The sequence below is a fragment of the Lates calcarifer genome, linkage group LG19 (assembly GCF_001640805.2).
Source record: "Lates calcarifer isolate ASB-BC8 linkage group LG19, TLL_Latcal_v3, whole genome shotgun sequence".
NCBI lineage: Eukaryota > Metazoa > Chordata > Actinopteri > Centropomidae > Lates > Lates calcarifer.
The window spans coordinates 14029420-14045281 of NC_066851.1; the positions used below are offsets into that span (position 1 = coordinate 14029420).

The window sequence follows — 15862 nt, forward strand, 5'->3', positions numbered from 1 at the left end:
AGAATAAAAAAAAGACCTCTGACTATTAAACAATCCAAGAAGAAAAAAGGAGGAAGACCTACAACAGGTCTAAACTTTCAAATGTAGGCGTCACATTCCAGCCATCCAGCCAGCTGAGAGAGGTGAAGTGTAGCTGCACATTTACAGTACAGTATACACAGACAGTGAACCAACCCGTGACAAAGAGAGAGCCTGTAGGCTCTCTTGATAAGTCTACCATCACTGAAACCCAGATGACTGAGTGTAACAGGATGTTGCTTTCAAGATAAATCGATCAATTTATTCTTAACTGACCCAATGCAAACCACACAGCAAGAAGAAAGGCGTGTGATGCAGAGATGGATTACAACTGTGGGTTTTTTTTTTTTTACAACAGAAGAAAGTGAACAGTAACCACAAGATGGCAGCAAAGCACCACAACAAAAATGTCACATGTTCTTCATAGTGATAGATGTCCAAGAGAGGAGAGCTTTGATATAAATCGATGTTCTGTCTAAGTTTGAATGTGCTTGTCATCTTATATTTTTGTATATTAATGATGGACCTCATGGGCAATAAAGACTCAAATATGAATTAATATGGTTGTTGAGTGATTTGGTATTTTCTGTTACATCAGGTGTTTATTTGTAGTTTTGTTTGTCTACAGCTAAAGGTGTTTTGCTTAATGTGATGCATCGCTGCATGGGCCTACCTGCAGGTAGCGTGTCTGGTGAGCACAGAGGGCCTCTCCCAGAGGAACCACCACTTTCTCCAAGCTGCGCTGGTGGGAATGGGCCTGGATGTCTGGGCTTTCTTCTGAACGCAGCTCAATGTGGGAGATGAGCAAGTTAGAGATCACCGACTGCACCGACTGCAGTAAGAGAGGAATGATGGAATCAGATTTGCAGATAGTTAGAATGAGTCCAGAAAGATAAAAAATATTTACAGACGCATACACTGTATATTGTACTGTATATTGTTCTTACTTTTGAATCTCCCCCTGGAGTTGCACTGAGGGCCAGGATGCGGAATTGCTGAGTCTGGCTGCCAAGCTGTCTGATCACCTGAGTGACAGGAAGAGGAGAAAGTAAAGGATATTTGTAGCAAATTATTTGAATAGACCAAATACTCAATGAACTAAAAGTCTTAGAATGCAAATCTGAAGAGGCATCCCTGCTAGAAAACAGAGGTTGATGATTAGATAAAGTCTTCTATTACAGTATGTGTAATTTTACATAGTGTGGATATAAATCATAATGCAGTTAATTTGTTTATAGATACAACCCTACTCATAGATTTACAGTAGCACAACAAGAGATGTTATAGGGATGGCTACCTACGCATATAGTATTTTGTCACATGACCCAATACTAGTAAGAAATAAATTTATAAAAGTGAATAGCGCCCAACAAATCACAATTATAGGTAGCTAGCTAATTGACCTGCTCACTAGTGTATGAACATCCAAGTGATGCACTTAGTCAAAATAAAGGAGTGAAGAAAACTTGTCTGACCACAGCCTTCATTCTCTGTAGTAGTGCTACTTATTGAAGAAATATTCTGGGTGGATTATCATTTTAAAATCATTTTATTGCAGATTCACAATCAGAGTTGGACTTAGCAAGTAAAATATAACTTGAAAATAGAGTCAGCAATGACATATAACTGAACCGGATGGCATGCTGTGATCATCAGTGGATGGTCTGTGTACCTGACAGTAAGCGTGATTGCCCAGGGCTTTGTGAGCTTCATCGATCACCACACACTTGACCTGCTGAGCTGGGCAGGTGTCTCTGGACAAATCATTCACCATGACCTGAGGGGTGAGGAAGAAGACACGCTTGGACCTCCACACCTCCTGTCTCTGCTTTGCTGCTGTACTACCTGCAAATTGGAAGATGCAGTCTTGTTGATAATGGCTAAAAGATAAGGTGAATGAGATGAATGCCATGACATCTGTGTTTACATATTTATTTATTTATTTATTTTTCTTACCTGTCAACTCAGCCATGTGTTCCTGTGGGATCCCCATCACTTTATAACAGGCCTCGATCTGTTGTGCCACCAGGGGTTTGGTGGGAGCCATGAATACAATCTTCCCTGATGGATACCAGCGGTAGAAGTTGTACATAACCACAGAGGCTATAAAGGTTTTTCCCAGACCGGTGGGAAGACAGACCAGTGTGTTCTGAAACAGGGCAGCCTCTGATATCTTCAGCTGGTACTCCCTGATGGGATAGTTGGTGGGGTAGATCCATACCTTAGCTGAGGAGCTGTCAAAGCCAGGGAAGTCAGGATATTCCCGCCCACCTGATGGGATGGGAGAGAGGGCACTGCTCTCTGTTCCTACAGGGTTGTCATCTTGAAAAAAGTTTGCATTACCAAACTGCAGGCTCTGTTCAGCTTCGTAGACAGCGACCAACATAAGATCATCGTCGTCATCTTCATCTACATAAGCAGGCATGGGGTCCTCTGTTCTCACTGGACTCTCTGCTGTGTATGTGGACCCCTGACCTATCTCTGTCCATAAAAGATTTCGAGGAGGATGTGTTGTAGCTACCTGAGCAGCGGTACTTGGGGTTGTTCTGCGCCGTCGAGCGGCTTTTTCGCCATCTTTTTTCGGTTGAACAACTTTGTTTTGAGAAACGGAGGCGCCCCAAGTCTGGAATAAAGTCCTCTGATTTGAACCAGTACTCATTTTCATTAACTGTGGAGAAAAACTTTGAGAAAAAGCGCCATGTGACTAGCAGCAACATTGCAAACTGAAGATACAAACACAAGGCCACTTCCGCTGACGTCTTTCCAACATATAACACCATATACATAACGACGGGTTTTCTCGAGAGTTATTTCGCTCGCTTGAATACACTTTCTATTGTAGAGTTACAATTATATTCACGACAATATATAAAGCTAAATGCTCAACCGGTTTACGTACGCGGTTAAATTTAGCAAAGACAAGCTTTTAATTTTTTAGTTTGACACCGGAACAAAATCAAAAGTTCGAGTTCATCTCCCGCTTTCCGCGGTAACGCTCTCACGTTACCATAGCAATGAACAGAGGCAAATGGGAGAAGACACTCACCCATTTTCAGGTAATAACGTTATTGAAATAGCTTGCTTTCAAGTCGTAAAGCACCGAGTTTCATCGTTATACTTATAGCAATTTGCAGCCAATAGTTTTTTGCTAGTTTGGGATGCTAAGCTACTTTTGCTAACCCTCGAAAACACCTACTGCTGTTGGCTATAGTCATAACACTGGCGTAGCAAATAATGCTGTTACCAGAGTTACTGTTACCATAGTTACTCTTCTCTCTTCGGTAGGCATGTGCACGTGGACACTTGGTGAGGAGCGAAGTCCGTCGTGCACGAGAAGATTTTGAAGGCATCGTGAAAGAGATTGATGGAGGCTTGACCCATCTACAGTGGAGGGACACGGTTATCCCAATCCCCCACTTCACAGACACTGTAAGTAACAGGAACTGTTGAGGGAGCGGGATTTAATGAGCTTTTCGATACTTTTCTCATGCTTTTTTTCTCGTACTCTTGCATCATCAGGACGGCCCGTTACTACGACCCAGCACCGCTGCCAGCAAGTCCTCAGATCCAGGACCAGATGTCAGTGCCGGTCCGCAGACCCCAGCAGCAGCACCCTTACCGCAGGAGAGAGGGGGAGATCATGGTCTCCTTCCTCAGAGGATAGAAGCTGAGAGAGATGGTTCAGAAACCCAAGACCTAGCCCATCTTTCCAGTGACTCTTTCCCCAGCAGCCAGGCTAGAAGAGACGAGGAGGACCAGAGACAGGGGGGCGTGAGGGATCAGGAGGGAGATAAAGATAGAGGGGTGATGGAGAGCACAGGAGACTCCACCCCTGTCTGGAGCAGTTTGGAACTGGATGTGAATTACAGTCACTCTCACCAGGGTGAGAGCTGCGCACAGAGTACTAGAGATTTTCCCATACTTTACTAGTTGTTTACTATGTAATATATAAGTCAGTGACGTCTGTCAAAATCTTAAAATGGCTTCAGGAAATGTTTTCCAATCAGACTAAATAGCCTTGTCCACAAGTTAGAATGTAGTGAAAAGACCTTATCAGTCATTTTGAATTTGCCATTTCCCCTCCAGGTCCCCGGCAGTACTGCTTGGCTCAGGAGGTGCCTCATACACCAGAGGCCCTGCGTCTCCATAGAAACACCCTGACCATGGAGCTGGTCTGGCTACAGCAGGCCATTGACAGCAGGAAAAAGGTAAGATAAAGAAAGGGAGAGATGTAGTGTTTCCTTACGTTCTTTCAGCAGTGAGTGGTCTCCTGCTGTAAGAAAATTGCCTCTGCATCGAGCCAGAATTATTTAGCGACCTTGAAGATAAGTCAGTGCAATACATCCAAGAAGGAAAAAAATACCTGCATTGTAAGCATCAGCGTCAGCGTAATAACCATACTGAATCTGCAGCAAATGTCAGAGCCAGAAGCTACGTATTGACTACAATCAGCATGTCCAAAAAGCTGTGAGGCATAAACATGGTCACTGAAGCTGTACCTGGTTCAGTCTGCCTTTTCCAAAAGCCTGGTCCATGTATTAAGTGCATAAATCTCTAAGACTGTGTCTTAGCATGTTCAGCTGCCTGCACCCTATGCACTCGATCACATCCTGTAATTTATGTTCAACAATGAAGCCACAAAGGTCTCTGCTTCTCCAGAGGGTTTATAGAAAAACCCTCAGAATAATCACACTGAAACATGTGTGTGTATGTGCTGTAATAATTTAAACTCTGTATAGATTTGTTGTCATGCACTGGGAGCTTGCTCACCCAACTGTGTAAATTACAGCTTATGACTTGGCAGAACACAAACTTTTAATGATCAACTTCCCTTCTTTCTTCTTCCTCTACAGTACTTGTCACTGAAGGATAGGCTGACCATATCCTGACAGCAGAAGTAATCTGAACTGGATTTAACAATGTGGGCCCGAAGACAGACATCACTCTAACAACATCTGTTTAACCTGTTATTTTACATATATTTAAAGAAATTGCTTTCGAAAAGTATTGATCATGTGTTTGACGAAACCTGTACAGTGTGTTAAATAAATGTATTTTTCTAAAATGGCTCCTCTCTCTTTTCTTTGTCACTCTGGTCCTCATAGCATAAATTGTGAGAGGCTGAGGTAGTTAACTATTGTGTTGGAAGAAGTTCTGCTGACAGGAATTCATGGGAGGATCCTCGGCTCTAAACGAGTTTGTACTTTGTCTTGCAGAAGCTCAAATTTCCCATTTGGAAGACTATAAATGAGCTCTCACTCATCACATGAGGCTTTCGTCCAACAAATGTTCACATGAGAGTCTCCTGTTAAGCTGCTGTTGTCTTACAGTATTATTGTCATTAAAGAGTGCCCATGGAAAGACACAGTTAAAGGCTAAAAGTATGTAAAATAGTTATATTTAAAAACGGTCACTTTTCAGTTACGGTTCTGTCACCTCCTGGTTCTTACACTTGCTAGCTAATGCTAATGTCAGTGATATATTTGGCTTTTTTTTTTCTTTTTTTTGGGGGGGGGGGGGTGCAGACAACTCGGGTGTAGAACTTATCTTATTGATTCAGCTTACAACGCAACGACCCACCCATTCTCCCCTCCTCTGTCTGTCTCTTTTGTTGTGTTTGCTGCCGATGGTTTGGCCCCGCAAAGCCAGTCATTGCTGGCCACGCTGCCATAGCAACCAGGAAATACTCACCACCGTCAGTGGAGTAGAGAGTGTGCGTGTGTGTGTGCCTGTGTGTGTGTATTAGGGGGGATAGAGAGCAGCAGAACGTGGTGAGTGGGAATCCAGACAGACTTACAACAACAGAAGGGACTGATTTTCACCTTTGCCTTCAATCCGGCGATTTCCCTGCTTCATCATCTTCTGCCAGGCTTGTGACTGACTGAGCAGTGTCTGTGTACGGATCAAAGATGTGTTTGTATTAGTGTGTGGCTGTTGAACAAGTGTGACCCAGAAGCTGTGGAATGTGAATGTGTCTGGTGTATGGAAATGGTCAGTAAATGCAACTCTGGGAACTCTGTGTGGGGAGAATAATGAGGTGTGTGTGTGTGTGTGTGTGGACTCTGACAGTAACAGCTGGATCGGAGATGGCTGCCAGCACCGCAGCCACGACTCTCCTGCCACCTGTGAAGAGCGTGGTGGTGTACAGGAATCGGTGACGCCTTCTACAGCGGACGGAGGTTTGTGGTCAACCAGCGACAAGTGGCCACTATGGAGGCTTTTCTGAACGAGGTGACCCAGAGCATCGGGGCGCAGCTCGCCGTCAGGACCCTGTACACCCCGAGGCAGGGTCACAGGGTCACGGACCTCCAAGACCTTCAGACCGGAGCCCAATATGTTGCTGCTGGTTTTGAACGGTTCAAGAAACTGGAGTGAGTACAAAAACCATTTAAAGAGTTGACACTGGGGGTCATTTTGGTGCAGACGTCCTATAGTAGAAGCAATTCTGTCTCTAAAATGGCAATACATGAATTGGCGTTTGGAAAAGAGGTGAAGTGTTGTGGGATTTTCTTTATCACATCTGTTGTCTTCATCTATAGCTACCTGAACAAAGGAGCAAAAAAGCAGCCCGCTGTCCGTGAAGAAACCCAGGTAGGCTCCTATTTTCTCATGTGGCCTGCTTCCTTTTAAGGCCAACCACACAGTCCATCATTCATTAATCCCAGTCTAACCAGGAGGAATGCACCATCAGGCTGCACTGTGCTCATATCAAGTTGATCCATTTGAAATCCTGCCAAGTCAAATATGAAATTGAGTGCAGGATTTTCCATTACAGAGACCAGCTCATATTTGCCTATAAACGTGACGATGCATTGTTGGCATTAGTGAGATTAGATGCACTTTGTGTATATGTGTGTGTGTGTGTGTGTATGTGCACGCACGGGTCACCCTTTTGCTTGGACTGTCCCATTGATGTCACCGGTTGTCATGTAAATTACTGTAAATGATAGGCTAATGATTGTGCTGTCCATCAAACAGTCACTCAGGGCTTACAGGGTGGTAAGAGTCAGTAATTACAGCTAGGTATCATCAGAGATCAGAAATTCCCAGAATGCACCAGGAGTGATGGTTGTTTTTATGGAGAAAATTCTCTTTCTCTTAAGTAGAATTTAAACTTTCTCTTTTAACTGTGGTAGTGTTATTACTGTATATAGGCAGAAGCTCTCTTAATATTGACTGTTTCAAAGCAACACACACAAGTACACACACACACACACACACACACACACACACACACACACACACACACACACAGAGCCACTCATGCTGACAAGTACTTGCTTTGTATTCTGACCAGCTGGCAGGAATGACCGCTTGGTTTTTCAGATGCAGAGTGCGCGTTTAGTCTCAAGCAATCAGTGTTACTTTTCTGCAAAACATAAAAGAGTGGAGAGTAATTGTGTGTGCCTTGGGTGTCTGCCATTTGGAAAAGGAGGATTTTTTTTTTTTTTTAAGCCAGAGTCTCGGGGTTTTAAAGTCTTACATGCCTGTGTTGTGGTTGCTGTGGAGCAATGCAGGAAGTGTGTGTCCGTGTAAGAGTGTGTTTGATCCTGCTGGTGAAACAAAGAGTTATGCTTCTGCACAGTGTTATCAGGGCTGTGTGCATGTCTGGGCAGGCCTTGCGCCCATATTCACCCCCTCCCTTCGCTCGGAGACATTGTACATGCATTAAATATCCGATCCCTTCAAAGTAAAAACAATAAGGGAAGATTATCAATGTCTGGTTTTGGTCTGAGTTGATTGATTTATTCTAGCTGGGTTATCAGCAGCAGACATGGATATTGGCTCCAGATTTCATTGATATGGGACATGGGTAGCAGCTTCAAGAGGAGATCAGATACGGTGTGTGGAAGTGCTGCTGAAGTAGCCCTGAAGTGATGTTAGTTTCCATGGCTGCAGCTTTTGAGCTGACATGAGCGGAATAGTTAGTCAGTCATTACACATTCGGGATAACTGATTTCTGCTGTGATGGACGTGCGGTGAAATTGATGTGCGACATGGGCGACGTAAATCTGATGAGGAAATTTTCAATATTGCTGAGAAAATGACATTATGATGTTCAGCTGCATCTGATTTCCTGAATCCCTTTTCCTTCAGGGAAAAGTAACCCAGAGGCCAAATGTTTCAGCTAAATGGAGGAAGTTTATACCTGTACCTTGCATTATACAGTGAGTCGAACAAACTACATGCAAACATACACACATAATTATCCTCAGCACATGTAGATCTTTAAAGGATACGTTTATGTTACAGTAACATTTACACAAACATATATATATTCAATCTGCTATTGCTGTAATTGCTTCTCGTGCCTATAATGGATGCGGTAAGATGTCGCTACAAAGTTCAGCCAAGGCAAATCTGAGGCTGCAGCAGTCAAACTTAGTCAAATCAAATTAGAATCTTACAAATTAACAATCTAGTACAATCTAAAAGCAGCATAGCTCCAGGCATGGCAATGCGTCCACCACTTTGGCTCACAGTGAAATGTCCCAACTGAACTTTTGCACAGACGTTCATGATCCCCACAGGATGAATCAATCTGACTTAGATTCCCCGACTTTTCCTCTCATGCCATCAGCATCTCGACACTTTTGGCTGTTAAGAAAAATGTCTCAACAACAACTGTCCCCCAACACCTGGGATCTTGTCATGGCCAGTACAGACAGGAGGAACAATTACAATAACAAAAAAATCCTCAATTTATATATGGATATATGGGTATTGTTTAAGACAATCTTGAAAAATGCACATCTTTCCTTTAATGTTTCTGTTCAGTGTTTTCCGTAATGGAGATCCCCTGTGTCCGCCATTTCGGTTCATCATTCCCCGGAGCATGCAGCAGGATCTGGAGCAGATCCTGAGTCTGGTCACAGAGAAGGTCAGCCTGCGAACCGGAGCTGTGCGAAGGTCAGCGACACTGACAGACACACACACACACATATACTCCTCTGAGGAATAAAATAGAGAGTGAGAAAGAAATCCAGTGAATACCTTTCTAATCGCCTTTGATTCATCAGGTTGTGTTCTTTGGAAGGAGTGACTGTGTCCTCAGCTGGGGAACTGGAGACTGGCCGCTGCTATGTTGCCGTGGGAACCGAGAGGTTCAAGAAACTTCCATATGTGGAGCTGTCGGTTTCAAAAGCTACAGAGAGGTATTGTTATGCAAGGTCCTCTGTGAGTGTGTGTAAAGATGTATTTATGTGCATCTGTGCCGGCTGTTCCACTTTTTAGAATAAAACAATGACTGTCAGACAAGAGGGAACATGAACAAAGAGATACTGCACACTTTTATCTCGTCACACTATGACACAATGTTTTGTCTTTATTTTGTAGATATTACCCAGGAAAGAGAAGGCTGTTGAGGAGAAATGAGGTATCTTCAGTTAAAACTGTCATTCACTCACCCCATTCCCATGTCTTACAATACAGTTTTAGCATAATTATACTGCAGCCTATAGTTTGCAATATTTCATGTCTGAATGACAGCACTTGGAAGATAATTGACTGAAAAACAATCTTTTTTGTGTTTCTCTCAGAACAGGAAAGCAGGAAGCGGTCCAGAAGACCAGTACAGTGACTCAGCTCTCCTCGACTCCCCAGAGGTAAAAAAAAAAACAAAACAAAAAAAACAGTCCTCCTCTGTCTCATATTCACGCTGCAGGAGCTATATTAGGACTGATAATTTGTTTGGTGTATACTGCCTAAAGCACTTAATACACCAATGAGACGAACACTGCGGAAGGTGATTTTTTTTTTTTTTTTGGGGGGGGGGGGGTCTATATGTAATGGTTGGTTTATCTTGTGAATTTCAGTCAGATGGTCGGAGGGTGAAGTCAACAGGAGATGAGGCTGCACCTCCACAAGCCACGCAGCAGAGGAGCAGGAGGCAGGGAGCAGATGAGATGTCTGTGTTCTTTGCCAGGCCGATCAAGATCCGCAAAAACAGAGGGCAGACAAGAATGCCACTCAGTAATGGATCTGGTTAGGAGCCCCTGCAAATCTAACTCATCAAATACAGCATATCTCTAATTTAAAATCGAATATATTCACATTGAGAGCGAGTATAAAGCTGCAGATTGTCGATTTCTGTTTATCACAGTCAAGCCCAGCGTATTTAAAAGAGGAGCACGGAAGCGGAGAGAGGAGGTGCGCGGAGCTGAGGAGGTGCAGGAGGATGAAAATACAGCTACAGAGCTTCCTGTTGACCAGGTCCACTTACCAGTCATCTCTGTCACCTTTCAGTCTTACAACTTAATGATGAAATGACACTCGAGAAGAATTAATTCTTATGTTTAAAGCACTAAATCTAAATCTGTCTACCACTTCCTGTTAAAGAGAGTGGCAGAAATAGTGGAGGATGAGGAACTCAACAACACAGATGATCCTCTGCACAGCACACAGCAGGTAGGCATGACCCAAACTTTTTTTTTTTGTTGGGGTCCATGTTACTGTCTAACTGATGAAATGGGACAAATCGCTCTTTCACATCCATGCACTCTCAGTATAGTGTAGGGCAATTCTTCTTCAAAATGGACAGACATGGAGGGTGTAATTTAGAAAATGATCAATTCCAGAAGATGGATTCATGACAGATCTGAATGAGAAATCTTTCATGTACTTATGCATTATTGTGTCCTTCTATATGGTAGTAGTTTAAAATACAAGCGATGAATATGTGACATATTTTCATCTGATAATAGAAGAACAAAAACTGCAATCAAACCAAACCACCTGTGTTAGTATTCCTCCATTTATGTGTAAAGTACAACTATTTAGTCACTGTCACAAACTGTATTCTGCATGTGGAGAAAAAACTCATGAATCTGTGAATCTATCTGTTTTTCTCAAGAGACATGTAAAAATAATAAAGAGTGAGCAGCACAGTGAGAAAGAGCACCCACACAAATACAATGGAAAACAGGTACAGTAAGTGTGAGTGGGTGGTTACATTTAGATAATAAGAATACATGAGCCCTAATGAAAAGGTTCAGTTTACTGTTTGTGTGTTAAATGGGTTCAGAATATTATATTTTTGTTCCATAAAAGGTGCAGTTATCTGAACAAAACCATATGGAACAGACAGAAGACTCTGCCAGGACTGAGAGGCCTGCTGCTGAAACACTGGTACACACACTGACACACACTACCAGCCGTTTAAAGCAATGAGTAACAGCATACGTTCAGTAGGACATGGATATGAAAAATTAGTCAGCCATCGATGTGTCTTTCATTTCAAAAGGAACCTGAGCTGAATCACACGTATTCAAAGTCAAGGCCTTCATCATCCATCTCTCAGGGAGAGAAAAGGGAGGAAAAGGCAAGTTTACCCACCTCGCATCTTAAATCACTATTGGCATCAAAGCAACCTGGCCCGATGAAAATGTCTGCTTGATCACACTGTTTCAATAATTTGCTCTGACAGGATAGCCCACAGGACGTCCCATCAAATATGGCAGAACAAAACCATCATCAGGAGGAGTGGTGAGTGATGAGCGCAGAGGATTCATCGAGGAGGTCACATTGGCGTAAAGACCCTCAACAGCTGCACTACAGCCCAAAAGCACAGCAGATATCCCAAGCAATTACTGCTTCCTGCTTCAATATGACCTATGTGGCTGAATGAATGTTATAATTGGTAGTACTATAGCTGTGGTAATGAGCCAGGTAACAACGGTAATTTATGTTGTTTTCCTTTAGAGAACTTAAGAGACAAAAATGTGAATTTGCTTAACAACACTAAAGGAGGTGGACACAATATCATAAACTCTGGTATAATACACTGCAACAAGTCAATAAACTGACCTTGAAAATGATCACACACTTAAATTAACACCCCTCTGAAGAAAATAAGACCACGAGTCTACAGCCGTGCTAGCAGCTCTTTGAAGCTGCACCTTGGCACAGTGGTGCTAAACATAAACATTAGTGTGCTAACATGTGCACACTAACAGTGCTTACATGCTGACTTTAAGTAGGTAATCAGTGTGTTGAATGAGAATATTTAGTGTGTTAGTATGCTAACAGTTGCTAATAAGCTAATGGTCATAAATCAAAGTATTGGACAAACTAAAATTTCAACCTGATGATGATGATGGTGTTGAGTATGACCAAAGATATTACATTTCATCCTGAGGTGTGGACATGTACCAAATGTCATGGCAGTTCACCTGACAGACATTTCACTAAAAACCACAAATGTCAACCTGTTGGTGGCACTAGAGGAAAAGTCAAAGCATCACCAAAGTCAGTAGGATTCATCCTGTCAGGACTGTAAATGTCTGATAGTTGCTGAGATATTTCAATCTGGACCAAAGAGGTGAATCTGAGTGCCATCCACAGCACAAAAAAAACTTGACAAAGTTTATATTTGTCACCAGGTTTTCCATGATCTTGTGTCAGTGTTTAGGATATTGTGTCCACGCTGTATTACAGGGATTATTCTGATGCAGAGAGAGTAGATGTGATGCAATTAATTCCATTTACGATATGTACATTAGATGCAATGTTTTGGGACATTTTCAGCCTAACTGTATTTTGATTGGCAGAAATTTAAGATGGAGAAAAGAACAGATGAAGAATCACATTTTGCCAACAATTTATTATCAAAGTATCAGCTACATGACAAGCTGAATAGATGCAACAATAACAAAGTCATCTGTACAGTGCTTTGTGTCAGTTAAATACTGTGACAATAAAGATATATATTACTATGCATGACTTATTTCTGAATACAGTAGAACTTGCCCACACACATTTACAGACCCTTACACCAACTAAATCCATTACTCTTCCTTCACAAAGAGCTTTAGAAAATAACAGTGGTACATCTACCTCAGTAGTACATCATGCATACAAGGAAAAGCAGCATTACTCCTCCTGCTAAACAGCAATTTGTCCTCTCCTGTGTCTAAACACACACCACGGCGCACTGAAGGCAGCCGCAGTAAAATGCCCCTGTTAAACCAGGAGGTGACTCCTAATTGGTCCATTTCAAACCCCAGTCTTATTGAAATGAGGTCTCTATAGCATTTATGCAGATGCTGGTCACATGGTGGGGCAGCAGAGTGCTTAAAAGTAAAAGTTAACAACCACCGACTTCTGTGTGAGCGCCATAAATCTAGTCTAGCTCTGGGGGTGAACCCTACATGAACCCACTTCCCCTTCAGCTTGGTGTGGGAGTTTCTGGACAGGTCTTCTGAGGCTCACGCTGAGTTCATTTAGGCACAGTTCTCCCACCAGAACCGTTTTTCTAACGAGACGCTGCCTGAATCTAAATGGCCCCCCTCCAGTCCTGCTCTGACTCTGCTGTGGCCTTCTTTCCTTCCTTGCTAAGGAATCATTTGAAAGTACAGAAGAATTTGCCTTCATCCTTAGAGCACAGGCTGGGTCATATTCAGTTTCCCAGTGTCTTGGCCGTCTATGGAGCTTATAACACACAGAGTGACGCCAGCCAAAGTGAGAAACATTCCTGCAACAGCCTCTGCAGAGGGTGAGGTGTGCGGGGGAGGATTTGACAGAACATTAATGTTAGAGAAAGACATAACACAACCAGTAAATCAAGTGAAAATTCCTTGGTCTTGTTCATGTGACATTGCTGAATTAACCACTAAAATCTCTAAATGAGCCTAATGTTTGATCCTAAAGCTTGTAGCATCTTCATTCTTAGATCATCATGGCATCCTGACATTATTGGAGTCAATATCACCGTGTGACTGGCCCAGTGCTGAAAAGCCAAGCTAACATATCAGTATCATCAACATGTGTGACTCACCTTTGCCTCCGAACTCTTCACCCAGTAACTTGCCAGTGAGCAGAGTGCAAAGGAAGGTGAGAGAGTTGGCAACAGGAACAGCAAATGATAACTCTGGATAAGAAGAGAAGTGAGGGAAAACTCAATATAACATTTTCCCTGACAGAGGCTTTCAAGGTTTATTTGCCAACAGCTTAAAATTGGCTATCCCACATATTCATATCAATAGACACCATAACTATTTGCTATCTGTTTGAGTCATTTTTCAAGCAAAATGCTAAATATTTGTATGTTCCAGATCATCAAATGTAAGGAAGCATTTGCTGCTTTCAGTTTCATACTGTTGGTGAATTGCAGTTAGCATTTTTATTTTTTATTCTTAGAATTTTCTAACATTTTAATGATCTGATGAATCAATGATAAAGAATAACAACTGAAGTCCAAAGTCCCTTGCATTGGAATATTTAATCTCTCTTGAACTGTATATACATTCACCTCCTTAGCAATAAAGCAACAAAATATGTATGAAATCTTTTAGATGGATAAACAGGGCTCTGACTTGTTTCTGACTTGTGAACTTCTCGAGAGCTCCAATATATCGAAAATGGCTATAATACTATAGACTACTAATATAGAACTGCCTGAAAAATAAACAAGTATGGATGCCAAAGATCGCCACTCAATGTAATTGAACTCTAATTTAATGGATATGGTGTTATATTGTCAATGCACGGTATTTTAATCCTAACATGACCAACAAGTGAATCTTTCCAGAGTCTACCATTCATCCCATACGACATGAATGCATTCCTTATCACATTTTGATGTGTCATGACTGGAAAAACAGCTACATTACATTTAGGTGAGCCAATTCCAGGGCTCTAATTTAATGATCATTGGGGAATGAATTACTGTAACAATGAATGAATATGCTATGACTGATTTTATTGGACACATCTGTGCTTTTCATGCTAGAATGAGCTCAAATGTCTGCTGTTAAAAGGCTACTAACCTCTGTTACACCTGGACCTTATATTTATCAGTATAACAGCAGCAACCACCAGTCTGTGATGAAATGAAACCCCAAGTGCATGCCTCACCTGTGGTGGAGAGTGTATAATAGTAGACCACAGAGCCACTCTGGTTCAGAAGAAAAGGGACCAGGTACTGGAAAAGGCAGAGGGTGCAATTAAGTACAAATGAATGATTTCACACATGTGTAATGTCAAGGGAGAATTGATACCAGGCTTTACCTTGATGTTACTGAACAGAAACTTGACCTCAGCCAGTAGCTGTGACACTCTGCTGGTCTCTGACACTTCTTCTATCCCCTCTGTGCCTCTCTTCAGGAGGGGGTTGGTGCAGCCCCACAGCACCGACACCAGCAGGAGACTCAGCAGCTCCACTGCAACACACGACAGTCACTCACCATCACCCTGTCACCTCATATTCTACATATATTATCTGCTTGTAATGTTATACGGCTCATTTGTTTACCAATAGCCAAACCGTGGTCCGATAAAAACGGGGCAAACAGTAGAATAGTGCACCTGAACTACGAACGTTAGCAAGAGTTAGCTATCTTCCGTAGCATTGGCTCTGAAATGTTAGCTAGTGTTGGGTCACTTTTGTGTTTTTAGTGCTGGAAAGGAAGCAGATGCTTTTATAACTCTAAATACATTAGCTGTTTTTTTTAAAGTTCTGGCGAATAACATGATTTAAGGGGATGAATTAGCTGTTTAGTCACTCACCTATGGTCACCATCGTGAGGTAAACAGCCGGTGCGCAGTCGCGTTCAAGACTGTTCCTCCGGTGTTAGTGAACACTTTTAAACGCTCGCATAATAAATAGCTTCAGATACAGTTTATTTACTCATAAAATAAATATGGAATAATTATCCCTGGATTTACACCGAATCAAACGAATCTCAGGTACCTAACTGACAACGTCACACTGTGAAAAGCGCATATTGCATTTTGCAACTTTTCTTGTCATCTTGAATGCAGCTTTGCAATTTTTCAATGTTGTAGGACGAAAAAGGACCAGCTGAGGGCGCAATAACTTATTCAAAAATACCTTTTCTTCTTTCTT

General features: G+C 42.2%; 4 protein-coding genes across 4 annotated transcripts in view; 2 read left to right on the forward strand and 2 right to left on the reverse strand.

The window, feature by feature from the left end:
• Positions 1-2683, reverse strand: part of fancm (FA complementation group M) — a 38910-nt gene extending 36227 nt beyond the window's left edge. The window contains exons 1-4 of the mRNA XM_018663486.2: positions 1975-2683; positions 1691-1863; positions 966-1043; positions 692-850 (exon numbers count right to left, since the gene is read on the reverse strand). Coding sequence (XP_018519002.1) covers positions 692-850; positions 966-1043; positions 1691-1863; positions 1975-2683 — 1119 coding nt within the window. The remainder of the gene's footprint in view (positions 1-691; positions 851-965; positions 1044-1690; positions 1864-1974) is intronic.
• A 211-nt stretch (positions 2684-2894) lies between these two features.
• iqcc (IQ motif containing C) lies at positions 2895-5087 on the forward strand. Its single transcript, XM_018663491.2, has 5 exons — positions 2895-3074; positions 3304-3447; positions 3538-3901; positions 4105-4226; positions 4872-5087. Exons 1-5 carry the CDS (start codon positions 3033-3035, stop codon positions 4905-4907), a joined length of 708 nt encoding a protein of 235 aa, XP_018519007.1. The 5' UTR covers positions 2895-3032; the 3' UTR covers positions 4908-5087.
• An 836-nt stretch (positions 5088-5923) lies between these two features.
• On the forward strand, positions 5924-12460 carry dcdc2b (doublecortin domain containing 2B). Its single transcript, XM_018663738.2, is given in 15 exon segments — positions 5924-6170; positions 6172-6389; positions 6558-6609; positions 8116-8186; positions 8797-8928; positions 9039-9173; positions 9355-9394; positions 9558-9623; positions 9834-10002; positions 10121-10230; positions 10357-10425; positions 10871-10942; positions 11068-11145; positions 11261-11338; positions 11444-12460. Coding segments are annotated over 15 exon segments (1506 nt in total). The 5' UTR covers positions 5924-6017; the 3' UTR covers positions 11507-12460.
• A 139-nt stretch (positions 12461-12599) lies between these two features.
• tmem234 (transmembrane protein 234) lies at positions 12600-15748 on the reverse strand. Its single transcript, XM_018663739.2, has 5 exons — positions 15523-15748; positions 15025-15176; positions 14872-14938; positions 13793-13885; positions 12600-13501 (listed from the first exon to the last, which is right to left on the reverse strand). Exons 1-5 carry the CDS (start codon positions 15533-15535, stop codon positions 13392-13394), a joined length of 435 nt encoding a protein of 144 aa, XP_018519255.1. The 5' UTR covers positions 15536-15748; the 3' UTR covers positions 12600-13391.
• Between the last annotated feature and the right edge of the window lie 114 nt (positions 15749-15862).